Genomic DNA, 27,495 nt, shown 5'->3' with positions numbered 1-27,495 from the left:
AAGACCAGACTGTACTGCAATGCAGTAAAAGCAGACAACTGACCACTCACTAGATTCAGATGTCCTATGATCAATGAGTAACAGATGGAGGCAAACACAGACTTTTTAATCTTGACACCAAATTGACAGAAGGAAAAGAAAACTTTATAACAGTAATTCAAACCTTACATTGTTTAGCAAATAATATTGCTTAAACTAATTGTAAATCAACCAATACCTTTGATCTCAATTAAAACCAAAGAATCAAATAAAGCAAAAGATAAAGAGCACAATGAATTAGATCTTAACAAATGAGTTTAGCATTTGGGTAAAAGTCTGATTTTTGAGATAAAATAATGCCTCAAATTATCAAAGTATTTTAATTTTTACTTATGGACCTTAAAGTCCATTAAAATCCCTAGTCTAAATTTTTTTCATATTAGTATATCACTTCATTACTAAATATCCTGTTGCTATGTTCATTCATCAATATGATATGGTTTATTTTTAATGAATTATCCTTTTGTGATATGGGTTATTATTATATAAAGTATTCCGTTTCAATTATGAAAGAGTTTCTATACATTAAATATGGGAACTCTCACTGTAATTGAATTTACATTTGAACTATTTATTTAATGTTAAATTTGATGTTAAAAATATTTAATACTGTAAGCCTTCAGTACATATCAAGGTAGTTATAACATGCTGGTGACCATGTACTTATCCTGAGTACTTTCTAAAGAAATACAACTTTTAAGCTCATTTAAAGTATCCAACCTCTATTTTGTTTTAATTGTGGCTGATGCTGGACAGCGCATATTGGATATAACAGATAACTCAAAAATATAGTTAGTTAGATAGAATGAACAATATTTGATAGCACAACAAAGTGACCATAATCAATAATAACTAATTGGAATTGGAATGTTCCTAACACAAAGAAATGATAAATGTCTGAGGTGAGGTGATGGATACCCCAATTACCTTGATTTGATTAATTTACATTGTATGCCTATATTGAAACATCATATGTACCCTATAAATATTTACAACTATTATGTACCCATAACAATTACAAATTTTTTAAAAAGTTAATGCAAGAAGTGAAGAATTCACCCTTTGCTCTAGATATTAGATACTTCTTCCAGCAGGAATATTACCTAGCTGGCATGTCATCACTAGCAAATATTCACATTGAATTTTTTACTGATCTTGGTATATAGTAAAACAGCATTTAAATTTACTTTTGAAAATCATTTTACTTTCTCTAATTCTATAAATATTAACATATAACATTAAAAATTATGAAAAGGATATAATATAAAAATCATAATATCTTTAAGTTCCATAGAAATGTTTGTGTTTGCATATGTGTGTATATAATTTTTTATTTCATGAAAAAATCAGTCTACTGATAAATGTTTAAATCTTTTAACATTGAAAACATTCCATAGAAAATTTTCTTGGAGAATACTTATCACTGTATTTGAGATTAAGAAAATTCCTTTAGATAGAAAAGTTAACTGAAAAATACTTACCATATGTGTTTTAAAAGCTTTAACAACATCATGTATATTCTTCTATAAGATTTTCTAAGGGGTGTAATTTTTCAGCGTTACATCTTAATGCTGACTTCCTGAAGTAGCTTCGACTACAATAGGCATGAATATGTTTTCAAAGGATGATGGATAAATTGCTGGGTGGTTATATATCTTAGGCAGCTGATGGGGCTTTTTATCCTTTACTTGTCTTTTAGTTATCTTACAGTTTTAAGATAATTATGGTGTATAAGATTGTCTTTTCCCTTTTCTTATACCAGAAATATTTGCTTTGGTTATAGGTTCTAGAAATTCCCAATCATATATCATAAAATTAAAGCTAAGCAATTACAGCACTTTTTCCCTGCATTGTATCCTAAACACTGCTAATAGCTTGGGTTTGGTCATTCATTGTTGGACTATGTGATAAAAATGAAGTTTTAAGTATAATTGAGTTGGGCATACTGAAATCCTGACTGAATATTATATAGAAAAACCTACTTATCTATCTATATTAGTATTCAACATCATATTCTAAATTACAAAAATATTTTGTTTGTTCTTCTTAGAGAAATGCTAGAAATGTCTTTGCACTGGTATTATGAAGAATATAAATAATTTAAATTTTTATCCAGTCATAATACTTGTCTAATTCAGTCTATTCTAAACATATAAACATTAACTGGACCACATTAAATATGTACATGTTAAAAACAATATTTTTGTACTTTTCCATAGGAAAATGACAATGGCATATTATTCTTTTAAATAAAATACTGTTTTACCATTCTATATTAGACATGTAAGAAACATAAAATGACATGATTGGAATTTAAGAAATATTACTAATGGGTGAAGAAGACTGTATTAACTTAAAAAGCAAATATATTTTCAAAGGAGAGCTGCATAAAATACAAGAACATAATTAGAATTAAAAGGTTAAAAATGAATCACTAAATAATTTTATTAATTTAGGAATGTTAAATGTGTAGATTATTTAGCATATAGAAGCTCTGACTACTTTCAGTAGTCATCTATATAAGCAGTTTTACTTAGAAGCAAATAATGGCATTAAAATCAAAGGAGATAAATTTTTCCTGAAGATCACACATTCAACTTTATGGTTAATTTAATATTTAACTTCATTGACTATATTATTGATAAATAATCAACTGCCAAGTAAAGCAGACTTGCTAATTAAACAGAAACAATTTGTTCTAGGCTACTTATAAAGAGAAGAATAAAATAAAATTTCAAAATGCATTATCACATCTGCAATGCTACATAAAGTAAATCTAATGCTTCAGATCATTCGGATTTTGTGGAAGCAATTATAATATTTTTGATAGTGCCTTCTAAGTATACAAGATAAAGCATAATGGATATGATGACACCAGAACACATTGCTTAGTTCAAAACACCTATGCTAGAGAGCAGAACAGTGGTTGTCAGGGACTAGACTATGAGGAAAATGAGGAGATGTTGGTCAGAGGACATTTCAGTTATAAGATGAATAAGTTCTGGGGATCTAATGAACAACATGGTAACTATAATTAATAATATTGCATTGGATACTTAAAATTTCCTAAAAGAGCCATTCCAAAGTGTTTTTGTCACACCAAAAATGGTAACTATGTGAGGTGATGGATATGTTAATCTGATTGGTGTAATCATTTAACACTATATACATATATCAAATCATCATACTGCATACCTTAAATATACACAATTTTTGTCAATTATGTCTCAATAAGATGAAGAAGGGGATGGAAGAAAGCCAAAGAAAAATGAACAACTTTAAAACAAAACAAAACCTAGTCTAGAGCAAGGGAATCCTTTAAGACATTAAAAACTTTATTAGCTAAGGCTCTCTAATGAAACAGAACCAATAGGATGTATGTGTACGCATGTGTGAATACATAAAGAGATTTACTCTAAGAAATTGGTGCACACAACTATGGAAGCTGACAAACCCCAAGAGCTACACCAGCAGGAAAGTTAATAGTGAATTAAGGTAGTAGCAAAATCTGAGAGAAGAAAAAGAAAGTTCTTGGTAAAGGGAATAGCAAATCCAATGGCCCTAATTTTGGAGCATGCCTAACAGGCAAGGTAGTTTATGTAAATAAAATAAAGTTAAGGGGAGATATTAAGTAATGAGGTCAGACAGGTAACGAGGAGGTGAGAGCATGCTAACTAGAGCCTTGAAAAGCATTACAAGGACTGTGGTCTCTTCTGGAGGGTTTTGAGTAGATGAGTGACATGATCTGACTTATATTTGAAGAAGATCACTCTGAATATCATGGTGAGAAGAGACTGAAGAGAAGCAAGTGTAGAAGCAGAGAGGCCAAGAAATAAATAATTTAGGTTCAAAGTGGTCATGCTTTAGATATATTAGGATTTCCTGAGAAACTGGATGAGAGGAGTAGGAGAAAAAGTTAAGGATGAATCCATGGTTTTTGACTTAAGCAAATGGAAGACCTGAGTTGCTATTAATGGAGATGGGAAAGGCTGGAAAAGGAATAGTATTGACATCCTTGGACAAATTATAAGTACATTATTTTTGGAACATTTTCATCCCTTATTCCTTCACATATTTTTTCTGTATTAACCCTTCTCCCTTCAAGGAGTCCAATTACATATTACAGCACTTTAAGTTATCCTACAGCTCACTGATGCAATTATCTTTTCCCCCCTCAATCTATTTTCCATGTTTCATTTTGAGTAATTTAAAATGCTACGTCATTAAGTTCACTAATCTTTTCTTTTCAATGTCTTGACTTTAATTGCAGACACTGTAGTTTTCATCTCTAGAAGTTCAATTTGTGTTTATACTTATATTTTCTATGTCTCCATTTAACATGTTGAATCTTTCCTCTAGCTTACTGAATATTTAGAATATAGCTATAATCAAAACTTATGTTACCCACTAACGCGATCATCTGTGCCATTTCTTTTTTGTTTTGACTTTTCTCCTTATTATAAATTATATTTTCTTGCTTTTTTGCATGCATATTAAGTTTTAATTGGATACCAGACATTGAATATTTTATTCTGCTCTGTGTTGGATACTTTTGTATTGGTACATTTTTCAGCTTTGTTCTGGGACAGTTACTTGAAAACAGTTGATTATCTCAGGCCTTGTTTTTAAGCTTCATTAGGCAGGACCAGAGCAGCATTTATAATCTGGGAATCATTTTGTCCACTACCAATACAAAACTCTTCTAAATACTCTATCTGATGTCCCATGAATTATGAGGTTTTTCACTCTGGCAGGTGAAAACAGGAATTATTCTTGGTCCTGGGGATTGCGACTTCTAAATTTTCAGATGGTTCTTTCCCTAACCTCAGGTAGTTTCCTTATATGCATGTACAAATGAATATTCATCTCAAGACTAAAGGGAGACCCTGTGCCGATCTCCAAAACTCACTCTATGTGCAGCTTTTCCCATTCAGGTATTCCATCTTATAAATACTAATTTCCTTGACCTCCCTGCTCTATCTCCTAAGGTTGCCTTATCCTGAACTCTTCTTCCTTGCACTATGGCTTGGAAACTCTGCACACAGTAAGCTAGGGAAATTACAGGGCTTGCATTCTTTGTTCCACATATCTCAGAAATCACCATCCTTTATTGTCTGTTGTCCAGTGTTTTGAAAACTGTTGTTTCATATATCTTGTGCTGTTTCTTTTAGTTGTTTCAGGCATGAGGAGAAATCCGGTCAGACTTTGGCAACTTGGTCAAACATGATATGACTTTTTAAGAGTCTATTTTTTCTTACTCCAGCTTTGTATTTTTCTCCTACACCACAAAATTGTTCTATGAATATATGTTTGCAGAATGTAATTACTTGCATATATGACTGGATAGTTTACAAAAACTTATGAAAAAGGTAATATTTCATTTATAACTTGAAACACTTTCACATAATCTAAAGAAGGACATGTAAAGTACACTGAGATTTTTAATACTGTAATAACTTGTACAAATTCAAGATACCTAAGAAAGATGTCAGGCATTAGTTTTGAAATAAAAAATGTTCTCTAAAGCAAACTGTGCAAACACATACATACTAGATTTTAACATCAGCTAGCTAGGTTGGAGGAGGCAAGAAAGAAAACTAAAACACTGTACTTTAAAAAGCATATATAAGCATTCCTGCTTCTGGCCTGGAAAATTTTCCCGAGGTGGATTAGAAAGGCATTTCATGTAAAATCTTAGGCCCAGTATATTGGGGAATATGCCATGAAGAAGCTGTATAGTTTCTTTACAACAATGATTTTGGCCTTCACTCCATTGCTTCTAGCAAGTGCAATATTGTGCAGAAATTGGTCAAGATGATTAAAAGAGCAAAAGAAAAAATAAAAACATCATGATAATACTGCAAAAACTAAATAATTAAAAAAAGATTGAAAAAAATAGGCCTTGCAACCAGAGGAAAATCAATTGTAGGTTTGTCCTTTCGATTTGATAACAGTATTATTTAATAAGCAAAGTCTGACCCCTATGAAAGAATCATGTTGGTTTTGACCTCACTATTATAGTAACTTTTATACTTGGGTATACACATTTGTTGGTATCTATTGACAGTTATTATAAATTAGTATTTGTTATACTACAAATTCCTTATAAATGACTTACTTGTGTGCCATTTTGCAGACTATGAACTCTACTCAAATAATGGCTTAAATTGGGGTCCAGTTCTGGACAAAGGAATTAAAAATTCTAAAAGTCAGAATTGTCCTTTTTGAGGTAAAAAGTGTGCTTTGGCTTAAAAAAAATATAGCACATTAATGAAATATTTTATCATGGAAGGGAATCATTTGTGGCATTCTCAAAGTGAAATAATATTAATCAATGAGTACTTCTAATTTCTGAATTTTTCTTCTGATTTATACCTTTGGCATACTGGTAATATAATTATCAATTATTCTGCATTTGTTTTTCTTCACCTAATTTTTTTCAGAGTTCTCTTATGACATAGTCATATTATATCTACTACGAAATTACATAGTAGATATAATAATTTTTATAAGTATGAATATTTTAATTTCTTTATAAAACTATGATTTAAAGCTTGCAGTAAAATTGTCACATACTGCAATGCCTTGGAAAAAGTTTATTCTTGCTTGTGCTAAGTAGAAATGTAAAAATAATATATTAAAAATGACTTATCAGATAATTTGCTGATTATATAGATGCCACTTTTGTTTTTTATTCCATTATTTGTTTTAACTCATATTGCAGTGATATCCTATACTTTTATCTAAATCAGTTTCAAGGTAAAAATTAAAATTTGAAGTTTCTTTTAAGGAATTCAAAGGTAACAGTTACATCATACTTTGTGAACAGTGTAGAAAGACTTACATTTTGTAAAATCTGCTTAAGCATAGTAGTAGTTGGGATTGAAAATAGACTAATTATGTCAAAATAAGAATGTTATAATTAGAAGTAAAGAATTAAAGGATATTTCTCACCTTTCTTTAGTAAGTAGTATAAACTAGAATTTTTTGCTATTAGATATGACTTTTATGAATGCCAGGTCCAATAATTTTGAACCTGTGTCTATGTTTAATAGTGTCCATGTTTAATAGCTTATTAATATTTTTCCACCTCTGATATAAATTTTAAGTTTAAAAAATTATCCAAGAATACTAATTTAAAATGAAACTTGAAGTTCAAATAAATTTGATATTTTTTGTGATTAAAAAAAAAGTAAGGTCCTATTAATACATTTAAACATAATTTATATACATACAAACATCTATCTTATTTACATGTATAAGCAATATTGTTTCATGAAATGTTTGAAACGGAATATAGAATTAGTATATTCTATACCTGTAAAATGTCAGCAGGGTCTTCTTTTGCAGATGCAACCAACAGTGTATGCCCACTAATGATTCCCTCTGCCAGGAAATATTTGAAGAGCAAAGGTGAATAAATATTATATTTATCCTCTTCTGTAAAAAAGAAAAAAAATTACAGTCAGAATCCTCACATATAGCAAGCACATTCACATGTTTTTACAATTATTTTCCTTAAAACAAGTATGTGAGGTGGGACAATAATTTCATCTTCCTAAGGCACAGTTAGAGAGGCTTAGAGACTTATAGTCAATGAGAAGAAGGTACTTTTAATAAAGACTTTCTGATGCTAAAGAGCATTCTCCAACTACTGCACCACTCTGATATCCACAAAATTAAGAGGATTACATGTGATTATAATATCAAAGAAACCAGAGGCTTTTTTTTTTCTTTACTAAGAGATAGGGCATTTTCTCCCAGTACCTCGAATGTAGCCATTATTATCCACAAAGCAGTCTGTAAGCTCACACCTCATTTCTTTCATGTCACAATAATTAAGCACTTAATGTATGTAGCCTGATAATTAATGCTTATAAAATCTGCAAAAATACTATTACTCCCACAATCTGGTTTTGGATTTAAAATTCAACAGTAATTAAATATTGAAGATTTAATTTGATAGAGTTCCTAAATTTGTAGTAAATGTTTTCTCAGTAAATAGTCCTTTTGCTTTTATTACTCCTTTACCCTCTTCTTTCTGAATTTTAATGGTTAAATGATGAATCAGAAGGTTTCTTAGGTAAAAATGTGTTTTATTTTTGAGATTTCATTATATAAGAAAAACAGCTTCAGATTATCTTTGTTCTTTCAATATTGCTGATAAACTACATGCCTATATTGTTATATCAGTTTTCTTTCCTTTAATATTGTGAACACAACAAAGACAAGAAACATAGGTACACTTATTGCATTGTCTAAAAACGGAGTAGCCATTATTAATTTATTCAAATATTAATTGAATTCCTATATTAGGCATCATTAATATTTATAAAAATCACACTATTGAAAACATTCCTAAGGAAGTTTGAACCGTGGTAATGTCAGCAGGAAATCATTGTGCAGAATCTCCTGCAGCTATAACTATAAAACCTGGAGAAGACACCATTTAAAAAACAGCTATTGGAAGGTATTGGAAAGCAATGCAAAGCAGGCAGCAACCACAGCAGAGTTTCCTTTTGAAAGACAGTGATCATGAAATGTAAGAATTTCAAGTTTGTGGGTTTTTTATTTAAGAATGTCCCTAATTTCCCTTAGGAAGAAATCATATCTTTTCCAGCTATATTGATTAATACAGCTGTAACACTGGAAAAAAATGCATAGATAGCTAAGAATTTGCTTCCATTCAACTTTAGAACAAAATAGAATGTCATGTTTAAAAAAGAATTGATTTTACCTTAAATAATTACTATTAAATCAGTTTACAAAGGGAATCACTTAAATTGAGGTCATTATAAATCAAAAATGTAAGAAACAAACCCGATACTAAAATTTTTAATTTCTAAGGCTGATATTTTTACAAAATAGAAAATTTAAATTTTAAAATACTCAATCACCATCCCACCATCCTCACAGAATCATTGCTAAAATTTTGTTCTGTTTCCTTTCAGTGCTTTTTCTGTGTGTTTGTTGTTTTGTTTTTGTTGTTATTGTTGTCTGTTTTTTTTAGAGACAGGGTCTTGCTCTGTCTCCCAGCCTACCAGGCTGGAGTACAGTGGCAGGATCACAGTTCAGTGCAGCCTCAAACTCCTGGGCTCAAGTGATCCTCCTGCTTCAGCTTCCTGAGCAGCTGGGACGACAGGTGCATGCCACCACGCCCAGCTAATTTTTTTCTTTTTTTATAGAGATGGGGTCTCACTATGTCAACCAGGCTGGTCTCAAACTCATGGCCTCAAGCGATCTCTCAAAGTGCTGGGATTACAGATGTAAGGCACCCCACCCAGCCAGTTCTGACTTTTTTCGTACTCCTCATGATCTTATCCACACTCACAGCTTCATTACCATCTCTACTGTACAGGCGCCCAAATCTTTATCTCTAGCCCAGCTTCCTCCGTACTAAGATCCCGACATCAACATAATTGCTATTTATTTGAATGCTTACTATTAACCAGGCATGATAGTTAGCACTTTATATACATATTTTATGCCATCTTATCTTTACTGAGATGTGCCAACAGAATTTCACAATTAATGTGTCCAAAAGGGAAACCGTATTTTTCCCCCTTCCTTGCTGCTAATCTTCTGGTGGTAAAATGCTAATTGGACAAGTTACTCAACCATTTGCTCTGGGCTTGAGTTTCTGCAACTGCAATATAGGACTGATAAAATTATACCTACCTTATAAGATTGTGGCAAAGACTAAGTACTTAGCTCAGTGTCTTGCACGTTGTTAAGTGATCAACAATAGTTAGTGTTAGCTATTATTCTTTTCAACTTCAGCTCTTCCCTTGCCTTACACAACTAATCACCAAGTACTGTGACTTCAACCTCCTAAAATCTTTAGAATCCGTCAACTTCTTTCCTTCTTTACTGCCAATAACTTAGTTCAATTCACCCTTACTTTCTCACCATCAGCCTCCCAATTGGCTCCTGTATTTCCAGTCTTATTCCCCTCCAGTTTATTTCCTACACTACTCAAAATTTTTTTTTTCTAAAGAGAAAATCTATTCTTGTCATTGCCCTCTTTTAAAACTTTAAATGGCTTTTCATTGCTCTCAGGAGAAAAGCACCCAAAAAGCAAGGCGCATAAGCCTCTACAGATCTTGTGCAGTTTCCTTTCTCAACACTTCCCTTCCATGTGATACACAATCCAGGCACAGGAATTTATTTACTGGCACCGGCCATACTGCTTCTTGCCTCAGGACCTTTGCATAAATCCCTTCACACTTTGGCTAATGAATCCACTCGAATCTCTCCAGAACCAGCTTAGTTAGCATCATCTTTGAGAAGCTTTCTTCAGGGTTCAGTAGGATAATCAGTGAGCTCTGGAGTACCCTCTTAACCCCTATAGTAACGTTTAATACACATCACTGAAATTTCTCCACAAAGCTAAACGATTCTTGTGGCAGAAAATGCATCTTATTATTATATCCCTAGTACGGGGCACATAGTAAACATATACTAAATATTTGTAGAATTAATTAAGGGAAAAACAAACAGAAATTTTTCTTGTAAGTCAGCCACATCCACTGTGGTATGGCTGAAAACACACCTTCTTATACACAGATACACACACAAACACACACACACACACACACATGCTATAATAGTTAACACTTCTATTTTCTCAGAGAGGCCTATGAGGCAGGAAAAACTAATAGGAAGAAGATAGATCACCTACTTAGGAATTAGCAAAAACACTAAGCTCATCAAGCTGAAAATTACCAATTTTGTGAAACAAATTTTGAGGTTGCACAATAAGCATTTAATTAATCTATTTAGTGAATCCCCATAACCCTGGGCCAGTAAAAATGATAATGATGTGACAGAACTGGCAAAAAGCAAATGTAATTTTGTCCTGAAGTAACAGTTTAACTCCTAGGTTGACAAAGATGACTGTCCTGTTCTATTCTACAGCAGCTGACCACACTGACAAAGATATATTTAGTCTGGGGACTTATGCAAACTAAAGCATCTTCAAAAGAAAGTGGTCAGGATTGTGAAGGGAGTTAAAAGCATGGGACATGAAAAATGGGGAATACTTAGCTTGAAGAGAAAGAGACCTAAGAGACACACCAGTTTCAGTTATGAAAACTTGAAACAGTTAAGTTTATAACTTTATTATACATTTTTATATTATAATAGTTAATGTTTTTATACTATTCAATACAAAACTTTCCCTCTCCTTCAGCGCAGACTAAGGCTCAAAGACTTCGAGGGGCAGGGAGGGTGAGGATAGAAGTTCTAAAATACCTCTTCCCTCAAGTACTCTTCAAGTCCCAGTTCCTGTTATTGGAAAAGCAGAGAGAAGGAAGAGAAATGGCAGAGATCAGCTTCCAAAATTGCTTGGTGAGCACAGATATGGAGATGTCCCTAGCCTTTCTCTGGCCTGGTGTATTTAAGCCTGCTGCTTGCAGTCTATGAAGTTGTGGTAGTTTCTATGTACGTGGTTAAGTGTGGTTTTCGTGGGTAGTACCCTGCTTCATACCAGTCCATCTATCACTGAAAAAGTACTCAAAGAGGCAGAATCTACTGTTTTGGGGGCTGATCACACTTAATCTCTTCTTTGGAAATGTTAGCTATCGCCATCATTATTATTCCAGCTGTATTTACACCATCTATTCCAACAGGCCTCTCTCCTTTTTCTACATTAGAAACAGGAAACAGTCTCAATGTTTGAGAATGCTGACAAACTCTAGGAGATACAAGGTGGGCTTTCCCAATAACTCTCTCATCCTGCACCACTCACTCTGATGGGCTTACAGGTTTTCGAGTTTAGCAAGCGAACAACTGGGAAAACAAGAATACCAGTCTTTGCTTCTTGCGAGCACCCTCAGTGTCTATAACTGATGCCCTTGGAGTTGTATTCCCTCACTTGCCTCATTTTTTCCCATAAACATTGTACTCCTGCTCTCTCCAACCCTACACTTATATTGCCTGCTAACGGTAGTGATGGTGGTGGAATTATGAGGAAGTACCTGTGCTAGTTCTTTGGGCCTGCAAGGAGGTGTCTAACTGCAATTTTAGGAAAGGGGGAATTTTGAGCCTTTGTCTTCTTTTTCTTGCTGTGGGTTATAGTCCCCAATTCTGGGGTACGCAACATTCTATTAAAAATAACAAATAGCTAATCTTACTGAGCACTAACTATATGCTAAACACTGCAATGCACTTCTTATGCATTAGTTTATTTAATCCTCATAACATTGTGTGATAAATGTTATTAATTCCTACCTCACAGATAGAAAACCGATGCACAGGGAGCGTAGGCAGCATACCTAAGGTTATATAGCTAGTAAATAGCAGAGACATGAGTTGAATCTAGGCAGTCAGATTCCAGAGGCTATGCTCTTAACCTCTTTCATGAGCTTATTTTCCTTTATCTATTCCTGAAATACTGATAAGCCTAGCCTTTAGATTTTCTTTCTACCTTAGTTGTTCTTAGTCTTTTCTTTTTGGAGTCTCAAACCGCTTTGAGAATTTGATGCAAGTTATACATTCTATCCTAAAAATATATACAATTATATACAAATTTGCATATAATTTCAGAGAATTAAGAGATGTACCAAATTTCCATCCATGGATCCTGAAGTATAAATCTGGGCATTCTAATACATGTTTATGACATCAACTAAAACATATATTGAATAAACAGTTAAAGAATGATGAGAAATCTCAAATCTTTTTCTCTAGCCTAAATTTCACACCCAAATATCCAACTATTTATTAAGTGGAATGACTTGGGTTTTTCACTAGAACCTAAAACTCATTATGTTTAAATTGAATTCATTACTTCACCTAATATTTGTTCATTCTCTTTTTTTTTCTGACTTCACTTAATGGTATTAACTCCAAACTTTGCCAGGCCAAAAGTCTGGGAATCATCCTATCTACTGTCACTCCTTAATCTCCCATACATTTATATAGCACAGAAGTAGAAAATTACTTGAGAGGGACCTATTAAAAATGAAAAAATGCAGAAAAATAGTGTTTTATATCAGAGCAGTCTAAGCACAACCAATTAAACCTTCAGAATCTAATATACATAATGAAATGCAGAAACAGAAAAGTGAAGTAGTATTGTTATCCTATCAAAATATGAAAGTAAATTTATGATAAAAGTATTAAAAGTAACAGTAACAAACATTGCCTCATGTTTAGATTAGATTAGCAATGAGTAGTTTTCATCACTTCAAATTTTACTTTATTCCTGCAATGCATCTTTCATAATATTTAATTGCTCAAAATACTCCACAACTGTTTTTTGCCACTATAAGTTAATTGCCTTTAGCTAGGCTTTCCAGTAACTCAATTCATTCATTATGCCCCTACATGGTTCCCATGATTACAAACTTACAATCTATTCAATAAGGTAAGTGATCACGATCACATAATTTCAATGAAGTGTAATAAATGTCATGATAAGATAAATAAAGAATACTATAGAAGTATATAGGAGGAATACTGAGTATGGGGAAGGGGAAGGAAATCAGCAGTTAAGGAAGACTTTCTGGAAGAGATACCTAAGTGAAGACCTCAAACATAATTAAGAGGTAAAGAGAGGAAAATAAGAGGCAGCAACAAAGAACATAAGCAAAGGTCTGGAGAGACAAGAGAGAATGGTACTTTGATGGAATTAAAAGCTCAGAGTGATAACATAAAGCACAAGGAAGGACAGTGAGAGGACAAGAAGAGATAATAAGGCTAAAGTGAATCAGCAGTAGCAGACTGTTAAAGGCCTTCTAGTCCAAGTTAAGGAGCTTGGACCTCACATTAAGATCAATAGGGAATACAGAAAGGTCTTAAACCAGAATATATCCTGATCAGATTTTCATATTAGAAAGTACATCTTGGCAACAGTATGACAATGGGCTGAAGCAAGGGAAATACCAAACACAGGGACAACTTAAGAAGCTGTTCTAAGAGTTTCAATTAGAGTTGTTGATTAAGGCCTCAATTAGGGTAGTGGCAATAAGAATGAAGAGAAGTAGATAAAATTACACAATATTTATAAGGTAAAAACCATCAGGATTTAATGATTTCTGGAGGTATACAGTGTGAGAGACAAGCACATCACTCAGGTCTCTGTCATATGTCACTTGGTAGATTCAATAATCCAGAGATCATAGGAAGAGGGATAGATTTAGAAGAATGGGACAGAATTTGGAGACAGAGAAAGGTTGTAAGTTTATCTCTAGACACACTGATTTTGAGATGCCAGTAAGAAATTCAAGAGGAAAGGATGAATAGGGAGTTGAATATGTTCTCTGCATTTCTCTATGTATCCTGTGTATGCAGTGATGTCTAGAGATTACTAATTACTTTTATTCCCTGGTCATTCTAGTATAGCAGGGAATGAGCCCTGTCAGGGAGAGTATGTAGCACTAGAAGAGTTAATAGGATACCAGTATTTTAAGTAAAGCCAAAGTAGTCTTAAAAAACATGAGCATCAAGTATATACTAACATCCGGGCAAAAATTAAAAAATTCAAACAAAAACAAAAACAAAACCATGAGCAGAGGGATAGAAGGAAAACCAGAACAGAATGCTGAATGTTGTAACGGAATACAAAGGAAGGGAGTCCTTCAAAAAAACAGTGATTACCAACATTAATTGCTGCAGAGATTAAGAAGGAGAGGGCTGAAAAGTATCTACTGGGTTCGGCAATGAGAAGCTCATTAAGGTGGTTTCAGTGAAATGGTAGTGTCTGAAGTGGACTGCAGAATAACTGAAATACTATAAAACATAAAAGTACAGACTATACAAGAAGCTTGGTTATGAAAGGTAGGAGAAAAAGTAATAGTGGAGAGAGAGGTAGGGTTAAGAAGGTAGTATTTTTTTCTTTATTTTAAAGTAAAGCTTGAAATTTGAGTACGTTTAAAGTACACATAGACAAGAATTAATAAAGAGGAAGAGGTTAAAGGAGACAAAGAAAATTGATATTGCCAAGTGCTTGGAAAAGTGGAAGGAAATAAAACAAAGTACAGGTGAAAGATGATTCTCAAACAGGTGAGGTACAGTACACCTTCCATTTGTGAATAGAGGTAGGTTTTGAGGATTGATGGTAGGAAGTTGGGTGAGTTCTCATCTCAGTAAAGGTTAAATGAAACTATTTTTTTTTCTGTGTGACATACCGCAAGTCATTCCAGTGAATTAAGGAGAAAAGTAGTAATGTCAGATGTCTGAGGACATGAAAATTTAAAAGGCCATTGAGATTACTCAGAATAAAAAAGAGGAGACTAGAGTTACACAAAAAGTCTTCTGGCCAGTATTGAAAACTTATTTCAGGTTAGAGATCATTACAGTCTCTAACAAATGATGGAAATAACTTAAGAAGTCAGTATAAGGCAGCAATGAGATGATACAGAAGGTGAAACAGTCAGAGGTATGTCTCACCCCAGAAAGGATTTTTAAGATGAATTATCATGTTTTACTATAAAATGATGATTTAATGTCAGAGAAACTTGATTGTGAATCTCAGTTACTTAGAGTCTCTCAAAACGTTGATTTCATCACCTGCCAACTGTAGACACTTCATCTGACTGTTGTGAAATTGAGTGATACAATACATGTCAAGGGCTTAGCATGATGCCCAGCACACAGTAAATCCTCACTAAATGTTAAATGTTTCAATAAAATACTTATTGATAAGATTTTAGGGTGTTGGAGTTTGTTTTCTATGAAATAGGTATTATAGAGGGCAAACTGTAAAGGTCTGAAAGGGAACAAAAGTAGGAAATTGAGTTTGAAGAGAAAAAATACAGAGTATTGTGAAGATAAAAGTATTAATAGATAAGATCATTGAACACCTTAATTCACAGACAATGACCAAAGATAACAAGTAGATGAAGCATGATAGATTTAGCTGGCCATAAAGTTGAACAAACAAAAGTCCCAGGAATCCTCTGGAGGATAAAAAGGTAAACAGCCTGGTCCTTGCACACTATAGTTTTGGGGGCTGGTATACGGGTTCTGAAGATTTACAATTTAAATTCTACAAGTAGGTAGTTGAGGCAAGAGACTCAGAGGAGGGAGCCAAACTTTCCCTCTGACTAATCCTAAATAAGTACTCTCTACTCTACAAGGGCTTGTCATCTAGTTATTACATACACATACTCTGTTGATGTCCTCCTGTTCATTTTTTAATACTGTTTTCCATAAGAGTAATTTTTTTCTCTTTGTCTCTCCTCAGTTTCTATCCATACTTTGATTCAATTTAAGTATTTTTCATACTTCTTACATCTGCATAAACATCCACATTATATACGTACTGTTCATAGTTATTCCACATGCAATCAATGCCCAGTTTAAGTTCATAAAGGGTAAAAACCAAGGTTTATACTGCCTTATAGTGCTGAACATATTGTAGGAGCTTAAATGGTCAGTACTAAAGGTCAGGTGGTTTTACTAAAGAATTGTAATGATATCAAGTTATCCTATTTCAGGCCTTTTACAAAGTGGTACTACTATAAAATTAGAAGATTATAAAATATAATATAAAACAGGAATTGGCAAGTTTTTTAAGGAGTCAGAAAGTAAATATTTTAGGCTTGTGGGCCATACAGTCTCTGTTATAACTACTCAACTTTGCCCTTGTAGCACAAAAACAGCCATACACAATATGCAAATAATAAGCATGGCTGTGTTCCAATAAAACTTTATTTATAGAGTATAGATTGCCAGCCAGCAGGTTGTAGTTTGCCAACTCCTACAAAATAAGAAAAAAAGCTCAGAATTTATTGCACAATGTAGAAAAACAGAGCTCAGCAAATTCAAAAAGGTTGAAGACAATGGACAAGAATACTAATACTATAATATCCTGGGAGAGGATACTTGAGAGTGCTTAGTTTTTTGCTATTATAGGAAATAATAAATTAAAATTATGAAAAGTGTAGCAGAAACATTCTTATGTAATCCTTAGGATTCCTGTCTCCTGGTACTCATGCCTTTGTGTAATCCCCTCCCCTTGAGTGCAGCAGAACCTGTGACTTGCTTTTAACCAAGAGATTAAAGGTGATAGGATGTCACTTTTGTACATAAGACTGTAACATATATCTTGCTGAGAGACAGTCTCCATTGCTGGTTTTGAAAAAATAAGAAGCCATGCTGTGAGCTGCCCTATGGAGAGGGCTGCCTCTGGCTGACAGCCCGGAAGGAAATAAACGCTGCCACCAACCATGTGAACTTGAAAGTAGATCCTTCTCTTGCCAAACCTTCAGATGAGAACCCAGCCCTGCCTCATACCTTTACTGCAGGCTTGCTGAGGACCCAGCTAAGTTGTGCCTGGACTCCTAACCGGTAAAAATTACGAGATAATAAATATGTTTTTAAGGTGCTAAATTTGTGTTAATATTGTTATACAGAAATAGATAATTAATACAAAAGTATGGCCAGGTGCTGTGGCTCACATCTGTAATCCCAGAACTTTGGGAGGCTATGGTGGGAGGATCTCTCTAGCCCAGGAGTTTGAGAACAGACTGGGCAACATAGTGAGACTCCGTCTCTACAAAAAAATATCAATTGAGTTTAAGGCTGCAGTGAGCTATGATTGGGCTACTGCACTGTAGCCTGGCAGCAGAGTAGGACCTTGTTTCTAAAAAACAAAGAACAAAAAAAGCATACTCATATTTAAATGTAATTAATTGTTCAACAGCATATCATTTATCTTCCACTTATAAAGCTAAACTGTATTATTAATGTAAGAGATTACATTAAAAATAATATATTCATAAATGCTACATAACTTGTATTTTAATTACTGGCAACTTCTATTAAATCTGTTTAATGCTCAATCTCTTTGCAATTAGATCATGATCCTTTATGTAGACCATGTAAACTCTAGATATTTATGCTATTACTTTTAAGGTGTCCCAAATTTACCCATATACCAGACTGTCAGAAAGCAATTTAAATAAAACATCCCAAAGACAATTGATAATAATACTAATACTATACCAGTACTTAAGAATTACACGTTTTAAGAAAAATCTTTGATTTTTTTTTTACTTGATAACTACCTTTGATTTTTAAAGTACACATAGGAGTCCCTTAGTTCTTCAATTTATTCCTCAGAGAATGGACTTTCATGTATTCCTATTTATTTATTTTGCTCTATTCAGAAGGTCTAAAGTAGACTTACTCTGGGTTTTTCTGGCAGTGCTCATTAGTATTTGCTACTGAAACTGCAAATACACTACTCTGAAAGCCCACACTCACGGACAGGTACACGCTCACATACACAATGACCTTAGTAAATTAATAATCTATTTCATGAGAAAATGGTTAAAAAGCTGGCAATTATCTTCATGCTTTAATTTCTCTTACTTCTGTATTAAAAATATATTCCTTCAATGATAAGCAATATAGTAATGCCCTAGGCTCCTAACCACTGATCTTAAATCCTCATATTTAGTTTGTATTTTGGAACTATTTTTCCATTTCTTAAGGAAGATTTTATTCATCATACAAGTCACATTGGTTTGGGAATTGGAGAGAAGTGGAGAACCTAGAGGAAGAGACTCCTTATCTGCTAATCTACTCTCTTTGGACTATTAAATATTAAAATGTTTGTTAATATACAATGGTGTCAAGGGTGAGATGAGGGTAAAATGGTATTCTTATAACTGCTGATTTAAGTATATGATAGTATAACCTCCTGGGAAGGCAATCTAATAATATCTAACAAAATTTAACATGCCTCAATCAAGCAAGTCTGTATCTTGGAATTTATACTACATATATTTACATATGTATGCAAATGTCATATATAAGATTATGCAAAATAGCATTGTTAGTAATAGCAAAATAGAATTGACATAAATTTTTCTATAGAGAACTATTTCAATAAATTATGGCACATCCATACAATCAAATCCTATGCAATTGTTAACAAGAATGAGGTACATCTATACAAATGCACATGAATTGGTCTCTAAGATGTATTAAATGAAAAAAGCAAGGTGCTGAATACTCTTTATGTATATTACTTATGTAGAAATATGTAGGTGGGACATCCAGGGCACACTATTCTCTCTGGGGATGGAGAAGAGGAACTGTGGAAACAACCTAATTTTCTTTACATTTCTTTTTCTATTTTATATATTTATTTATACCAGACCTTCAAATTATGTTTTCTAATAAAACCTTCAGTTATTATTTATTTACTGAAAGATAAATTTTTAAAAATGCAATTGTGATTACCATTTCCAGAAATCCTTGATCACAGGTTATTTTCCCTCTTATATCTACTGTTAGGAATAATTCTGTCTTCAAAGTCCTTAAATAGTACTGATTAAATAGCATGATTTTAAAAAATTCATGTGGTACATTTTTAATAGTAATAATCTACAATTATACAAACCAATCTTTAAGAAATAGTATATAACTGGAGATGTTATTAGCAGTCCGTATATGTCTTTTTACTATTTTAAAAACAAAACTTTCTGACTGGAATGGAGAAATGCTGATCATGGGAAATAAGGAGTTTTACAGTGCTGCAACTTCTATCCTCCTTATACATTAATTAAATAATGACTCTTTCATTTAGAAATTTGAAAATTCATTAAAAGAAAAATTTCCACGAATGTGGGCTTTACTTTACTATTTAAAACTTTAATGGTCTAAAAAGGGGTACAAGCTTATTTTACTGTTTGTGGCTATTAAATAAAACATTTAAGAAAGCTACAGAACAGTTATAAAAAAAACACAGGCTTTGGAGTCATGCCAGAATTCAAATCCTGGTTCTCTGGCTATCTATGGGCTACTGGGAAAGTTATTTCACCCTTCTGAACCTCATTTCCTCATGTATAAAATGGGGGGGATAATAAGGACTACATTTAGCATTTCACAAAGCTGTTGTACCAAGTGAAAAAATATGTAACACACTCTGCACAATATATGACCCATAGTAAGAGTCAAATGAAATGCAGCTCTCACTAATAATATTACTCTTCAATTATCCAGCATGGATGGGGAAAAGATATTCTATATAACTCCTGTGAATTTTCCAGATGGCGCATCATTTATTATACAAATGTTATATACAGGCGAAATTTTAAGAACCACCATTTTTTATTTTAATCATTTCTGGGGCAAATTCTTCCAGAATACGTACCATATTTTTTTGCTACCTTAAGAGGAGTCAATGAACATAACCTTTATTGGTGCCTGGTACTAATAATTCTGTCTAGATTATCACATTGTATAGTCCCAGTATACTGAGTACAGGTCATATGCAATGTGGAAAGTTGTATTCAGTTCTGGGCATGGGTCAAGAGATAATGCAGAGGGTGCATCAAGAGGACAATCAGGAAAGTGAAGAATGAAAACCCAACTCATAAAAACTAGGTTAAGAAAGGATTTCTATTTAGTTTGGAGAAGACTTGAGGTGATAAAATAGGTATTTTCAAATATTTTAAGGGTGTCGTGAAAAAGTAGGTAGATTCAGTCAATCTGTATTATACCAGAGACAAAACTAGAACAATAGATATGTTACAAGTATATGTATTAAACATTACACCAAGGTTTATTTTGATTCTAAGATTCTGTGATCTATACTATTAAATAAAAAAGAGGGCAAATAGGTTTATATATTTAAATAAGAACTCTTGCCACCTTAAAGATGAAGAAAAAATATGATTTTTTAGTCTGTTACTTCTTTCAATAAAAAAATGATAATATCTGTGATATACAATGGACTTAGTACATTAATTCCTCAAATTAATCACCCCAATAATCTCGCTCTAAATACTGAGTCTCCAAAAAAATCAATTAACATTAATTTTAGTCTTTTTAAAAAAATGGAGTACAATGCACTGCACACGTTTTTAAATTATAAGAGCTACACTTTCAGATATAGTTGCCAAATTTATTTCAAGTTCAGATCAACATTGGAATTTAAATCAGAACTTAAGGCAATTTCCAATTTACCTTAATTGTTGTAGAGAGTTAACAGCTTAAATATTTAATTTCAGAACTGGAAATCCACAAAATCATTATGTACAACAGAAAACTATGGTCAGGAAGTGCAAAGCATGTATGTTATACTAACCAATTAGAAGAACTGTTCCAACAGCTAAACCTCCACCTGGAAATGAAACAAAACCAAGAAGAAAATTAATCTACCATTCACATTATTTTTAGCATAGAAGTTAGGCTTTAACAAGGACAGGTACTTCAATAACTTTAAAATTGCAGTTGCAAACAACATTTTAATTACCTTTGCAATACTGTGCTCAAGGTGCTATTATGAAATAATTATATATTATATGTAATTACACACTACACATTACAATTACTCTCATAATATACTGTACTATCGTCCTTTCTCCTGTGATAGAACCATGCAGCATTCAACATAACTGTGGTTAAGCACTCCAATGTTATATTTAGCATTTGTTAATAAATTAACTCAATAGCCAAGACCTAAATGTTCACAGTAACTTAACTACTATGAAAGTACAACATAGAAAAGAAAGGTTATTATGATAGAAATTCCATTTAATATTTATCCTCAAAATTTAGTAAGCCTTTGAGGAAAGAACTGATAATTAAAGGTAATTTTTTTATTATGAATAATATATACAAAATCTGGACATGCTCTAAACAAATTTAGAATTTAAAATTAACAACATTTTTGTCATTTCAAACAAGAAAGGGCATAATCATAAAATACATTTCCAATATTACTAGAAAATGTTCCTTTAAATATGTGAATTGGGGTAATATAATCATGAAACGTATACCTCAATTTCTGAACCATTAAAAATCAATTAAAAATCAAGTTTTACAAAATTAGAACTACACTAAAAAGACATTTGACTACTGATAATTTGTTCTTCACCCCATTTGTAAAAATGCTACCATTTGTGATTAATATCTCAAACACTAACAGATTCACTTAAAAATTAAAATATGCATATCAAAGAATGAATAGATGTACTTAAAGTATAATTAGGCCAGGCCTGGTGACCTGCCTGTAGTCCTCCCACTCTGGGAGGCCTAAGGGGGAGGATTGCTCCCATTCTGGGAGGCTAAGGGGAAGGGTCAGGAGTTCTGGACCAGCCTGAACTAAAGCAAGACCTCCTCTCTACTAAAAATAGAAAAAATTAGCCAGTTGTTGTGGCCTGCAGCTACTCAGGAGGTTAAGGCAGCAGGATAGCTTGAGCCCAGGAGTTTGAGGTTGCAGTGAGCTATGATGACAATGACACCGCACTCTAGCTGGGGCAACAGAGTGAGACTCTGTCTCCAAAAAAAAAAAAAAAAGTACTAATATAATTAATCAAAAAAGAAACTACTCAAAATTGTTGAACAACAGAAGACAATGTTAATAGTTTTGTTTTTTGTTTTAGTGTACAAAACTGTGAAAGAAACACTTAGAACACCAACAAAGAACTTCAAAAAAATTTGTAGTGGCAGATGTCATATAGCAAAACTTAGTATGAAAAGTTCCTTTGATAGTGTTTATTTTTTGCCATGCAAATAAGCAAACATAACTGCTGTGTTTCAAACAATTTGAAATCTGGTAACATACATGAACCCAGAATAAAATGCAACATGACACTTATGCTAACTGATTTATGGTGAGACTTCAAATCAATTTTATGACAATATGTAGACCATTTCAAACTGGTAGAGAAGAAATAAAAAACCCAGTATATTTAAATATGTCTATGTTTAAGCTTATATATTTATAGGGCTGAACACATATTTTAATTTCATATTTAGAAAAGTTCCTTCATTATAGCACCTATAGCCATACCAGACCAAATAGGAAAACTTCAACTATTGGTCAGACAAAAAGATTAACATAAACTGAAATTTTTATCATGAGAGCAAACAAAACCAAACAGAACAAAAGAGTTTGCTTTGGGAAAATATTAGACTAAATGTTTAATTTCAAAGTTTTTGCCACATACAAACTACTAACTTTTTTGTCTATTCTGAACATTTCACATCATACTTTCCAATTCCTTACTTCCCTATTTTTCCTTACATGCAAAAATATTTAATTACATAACAGCCATTCTCTGTAGGTATAAGGAGATGAAATAATGTAAGCACACAACAGACATTGCAGTATCTAGGCTAGAGCAGGTATTATAAAAAAAGTTAGTTGCCTTTCTTACTTTAACCTATTTCCTATACAGGGAATTTAGATTTCTTACCTAACCTCACCTGAGTTACATTTATGTCTCCTCAAATTAGGAACTTATATAAGGCCTCCACTGGAATAGACAGAAAAGTAAAGATTTTTAACATTCACAGTGGGACAATGAGAACTGATCAAGAAATAGTTTCCCAATTAAATGAAGTGATATACCTAGCATAGGTGTCTGGCCCAGAAAGGTACTCATTAAGAGCTACCTTACCATTCCAGCAATTGTTTTCTGATTACAATAAACTTCTAAAAGGTTATTGCTATTTGATAAATGGTGATCACCGTAATAGTAATAATTAGTAAGAATACTTCCCCTTGATGAACTAGTGAAGTAAAGCATTATACAAATCAGACTAAGCTAAGAATGTAGTTTTTTGTAAGAATGATCCAGATAACTTTCTGTTCCTGATAATTCATAAAACATCACTCAAATTTTTAAAATCTAGCTGGGCACAATGGTGCACACCTGTAGTCTCAGCTGCTAGAGAGGCTGAGGCAGGAGGATCACTTGAGCCCAGGAGTTCAAGGTCAGCATGGGCAAATTTTTAAAATATCATGTGCATTATAATTCTAATGTTTGGAATATCTGAACATTACTTAAGACAACATAAAATGGGAACACATTAAAATGACTTTTAGCAGCCAAATATCATATAAGACTTCTCTTACAAAAAGAAGTTCTTTTTTTTCCTAATGAGCTCATCTATTATGTAAATTCACTAGATTCAAATTTAGATTAGCAAATGTTGGGCATTTTGCAGTTGGTCATGGGGAATAAGATATAACCCACCTTATGAACTTATTAATACTAACTTATTAAACTTATCAACTAATTTAAAGTTTTTTAAATCAAGCTTTTATTCTATGTATATTAAGTGAAATGATTTGACCTACACATATATACACACACCAATAGCGGCAAAGTTCCTTTATTCTTCCAAACTTGATTTTAGTGAGACAAGACTTCACAGCATTTCTGCAAAATATTTTTTTCTGAGACAGGGTCTCACTCTGTCACCTGGGTTAGAGTGCAGTGGCATCATCACAGCTCACTGCAACCTCAAACTCCTGGGGTTAAGCAATCCTCCTGCCTCAGCCTCCCAAACAGCTGGAACTACAGGCACTTGCCACCATGCCTAGTTAATTTTTCTGTTTTTTGTAGAGATGGGGGTCTCGCTCTTGCTCAGGCTGGTCTTGAACTCCTGGCCTCAAGATATTCTCCCACTTTGGCCTCCCAATGTGCTAGTATTACAGGCGTGGGCCACCACACCTAGCCAAAATATCTTTATATAAGGTATTTTGATAAACCTCACTAGATAAACAGAAGTTCTAGCTATATTTTAAACTAAAGTTCAAATATGTCTGTAGCCATGGCCCCATCAAGAAATACTAAAAATACAAATGAAGTATTTCAGGTACACATAAAAATACATGAGTTTGAATGGTTGAAGATAGTTTGCAAATTTCATAAAGTACTAATTTCAAGATTTTACATCTTTTAAAAATAAAACATTTTGTCTTAAAACCATAAAAAAAATTTAATGCTAAAAAAATCGGAAAATTTAAGATCTTGTGATTGAGTATCAAGATCTTTGTTTTTTTAGAGATAAGTTCTCCCTGTGTTGCCTAGGCTGGAGTGAAGTGGTACAATCATAGCTCATTGTAACTTTGAACTCCTGGGCTCAAGCAATCCTCCCACCTCAGCCTCCTGAGTAGCTAGAACTACAGGAGCATGCCACCACGCCCAACTAAGTTTTAATTTTTTTGTAGAGACAGTGTCTCTCACTATGTCGCCCAGGTTGGTCTTGGACTCTTGGCCTCAAGCAATCCTCCTGCCTCGGCCTCCCAAAGTACTGGGATTACAGTCACCATGCCTGGCCTAAGATCTTCTTATCTTATGATTTTTTAAATTGCAAGATGAAAGAAAGGGCTTTTGTTGTTGTTTCAATCCATGTGGGTAGTAAACGATATCAGTAGTATTTTAAAGGGTGAAAATCAACCCTCACGTACTCCCCAATACAAACTTTTAATTAAACTATAAATTTTACATAATGAGGTCAAATTAATACACTAGAATATGAAGGCCCAAATTGACACCTTATTTTTCAACAAGTGCATCTCCCTTTTTCAAAGTTAAAGCAAGTAAAAGGGAATAGAAATAAGTCAGGAAAGATAACAGCAATTTATACCAGTCCTCTCCAGAGCTCTGTATAGAAAAATAACTTTGCTTAAAATTATAGAAAGGTATTTTGGGGAAAATGCAATGTGAAAAACAAATTTATATCCTTTCCTTGGTTCATAGCAATATCTTTACTTAATTAATGCCATACCTCAAATTAAGTGGCAGTTATTTTGTTAATGAGTCTACTTTTTCTTCCTTAAGAGTTATGAAACATCTTGACGACTCCTGATTTGACAGCAAATATTGGCTTGGCAAATATGGGAATCAAAATAAAGCTATGAACAGTGATAATGGTTCTGTAAATTAAATCACATGAAGCAATTTTACATAGCAATACAAAGGAACTGATTGTATTTTCCTTAAAGGTACAGCTAACTGTATTAGTTGCTAAAAGATCATAACCAAGATTGTGTTAAATATATGGTCCAAGGTCAATATAGCTCACTACAGGTTAAGATATAGTAGAGCAAAGGAAACAAGCCCACCAGTATTTACTTTTTGACATCAGTGTTGAAAATGGCAGCAACCATCAAGCTTCTTTTAGGGTACTTTTCCTAGACTATTACTTATCCTAAATCCCTATCTGACATTCCTGTCAAAATTTAATAAGTTCTGAACAGCACAGAGGTTAAGCCAGTTAAACCTGCAAAGTCACCCTTCCTTCAGCAACTTATTGGAGGATGAGGCTGGGGATAATTCTCCTAGGTTAGATTTACAGTCCCTAAGATGGACTATACCTAATATCTCATGGGAATAAAAAAGAAATTCTCTCCTCAACTAACAACAAAAATGTCCTAGAAGGGCAGGGTTGAGAACACAGGTTAGGAAATCTAAGAATTTAAAACATTTAAGTGTAGCTAACTTGGAAAATGTATATTAATATCTAGCAATAAAATTAGGTTGTCAGAATAAAAATATTTATTAAATAATATGATCAGATCATGTTTGAAATATGCAGATATTGGGAATTTTCAAATTTATAAAATACTTTGGAGTAAGCAATGGAAATATTAGCTATCATCAAATGTTTAACATTCAATTAGCCTGTATGATGCCTTTCTGATGTCACAGTGGCAGTAGTAAAATGTCACTGCACTAAATAGAGATTATAATACAATCTTTACTTGTTACACAGTAGCTACATAATATATTTAGGTAACAATCATATTATTCTGATACAGTAACATTCTACAAAATTATTACTTTTGTTACAATATGGTCATATTAGGGTTGTCATAATTTGAGTCAAATAACATTTTAGAGTAATAATATAGTCTGAATTGCTTATATTTATATACATTAGCAGTCAAATGTTTCAATTTTAAATGCTTTAATGGAAAAAAAATGTAAAGTATTTGCTCCACAGGACCATACCAAAAAAAAAAAAATCAAAACACAAAAATGTCATTAAGAAGCTAACAACTAAAATACTTCTGGACATATTTACTATTCAAAATGTAGTAACTCCTATTATAAGAAATTCAACTTCTATGTACTTTAAGAATTGCATACATGCCAAATATGTTTCAAAATATTTCAAATTATTCAACTGATACCATTTCAATCATCTTAATAAACACTAATTTTTAGCATAAGCTTGTTACAAATATAGCACTAGAGTCCCCCACCCTCCAAGCAAATACGGAAAATTTAAAAATTACTGTTCAAGTTTATATCTCTGTAGAAACACATGTAGGTGCCTTGGCTTCTCTCTTTGGTGAGTGCTTTAACAGACTATAGTTAAATCATTAATCTTAGGTTCAATAAATGGTCAGCGACCCCTGAAGAGGTCTCAAAAATTTGAGACAGCTATAGCTGTAGCACAGTGCAGAGAACACTAAATTTAGAGCCAAAGATCAGCTCTCATGGTCATTAGTTTTGTGACTGTTCATATCACTTAAATTTCTGAGTCTATTTTTAAAGTTCAAACATGCAACTCTGTCCTACATGTTCCATTATCTCTTGCCTCATTTTTTTAATATTTTTCTTTTAATCAAGAATTTATTGAGAACCTACTAAGTGCCAGGAACTGTGTTAGGCACATTTTGTTATTCTAATGAGGAACTGAAGACACAATGCCAGAAATGTAACTTTTTTGTTTGGGTAGTTTTAATAAAGT

General features: G+C 32.9%; 1 protein-coding gene across 2 annotated transcripts in view; it reads right to left on the bottom strand.

Annotated features, from left to right (window-relative positions):
• Window positions 1-27,495, bottom strand: part of ELP4 (elongator acetyltransferase complex subunit 4) — a 209,775-nt gene that overhangs the window by 180,638 nt on the left and 1,642 nt on the right. For both annotated transcript variants that reach the window (XM_045557731.1, XM_045557732.1), the window contains exons 2-3: window positions 21,086-21,121; window positions 7,358-7,479 (exon numbers count right to left, since the gene is read on the bottom strand). In XM_045557731.1, coding sequence (XP_045413687.1) covers window positions 7,358-7,479; window positions 21,086-21,121 — 158 coding nt within the window. The remainder of the gene's footprint in view (window positions 1-7,357; window positions 7,480-21,085; window positions 21,122-27,495) is intronic.

The sequence above is a fragment of the Lemur catta genome, chromosome 7 (genome assembly GCF_020740605.2).
Source record: "Lemur catta isolate mLemCat1 chromosome 7, mLemCat1.pri, whole genome shotgun sequence".
Taxonomy (NCBI): domain Eukaryota; kingdom Metazoa; phylum Chordata; class Mammalia; order Primates; family Lemuridae; genus Lemur; species Lemur catta.
This window is presented reverse-complemented; position numbering and strand designations above follow the sequence as displayed.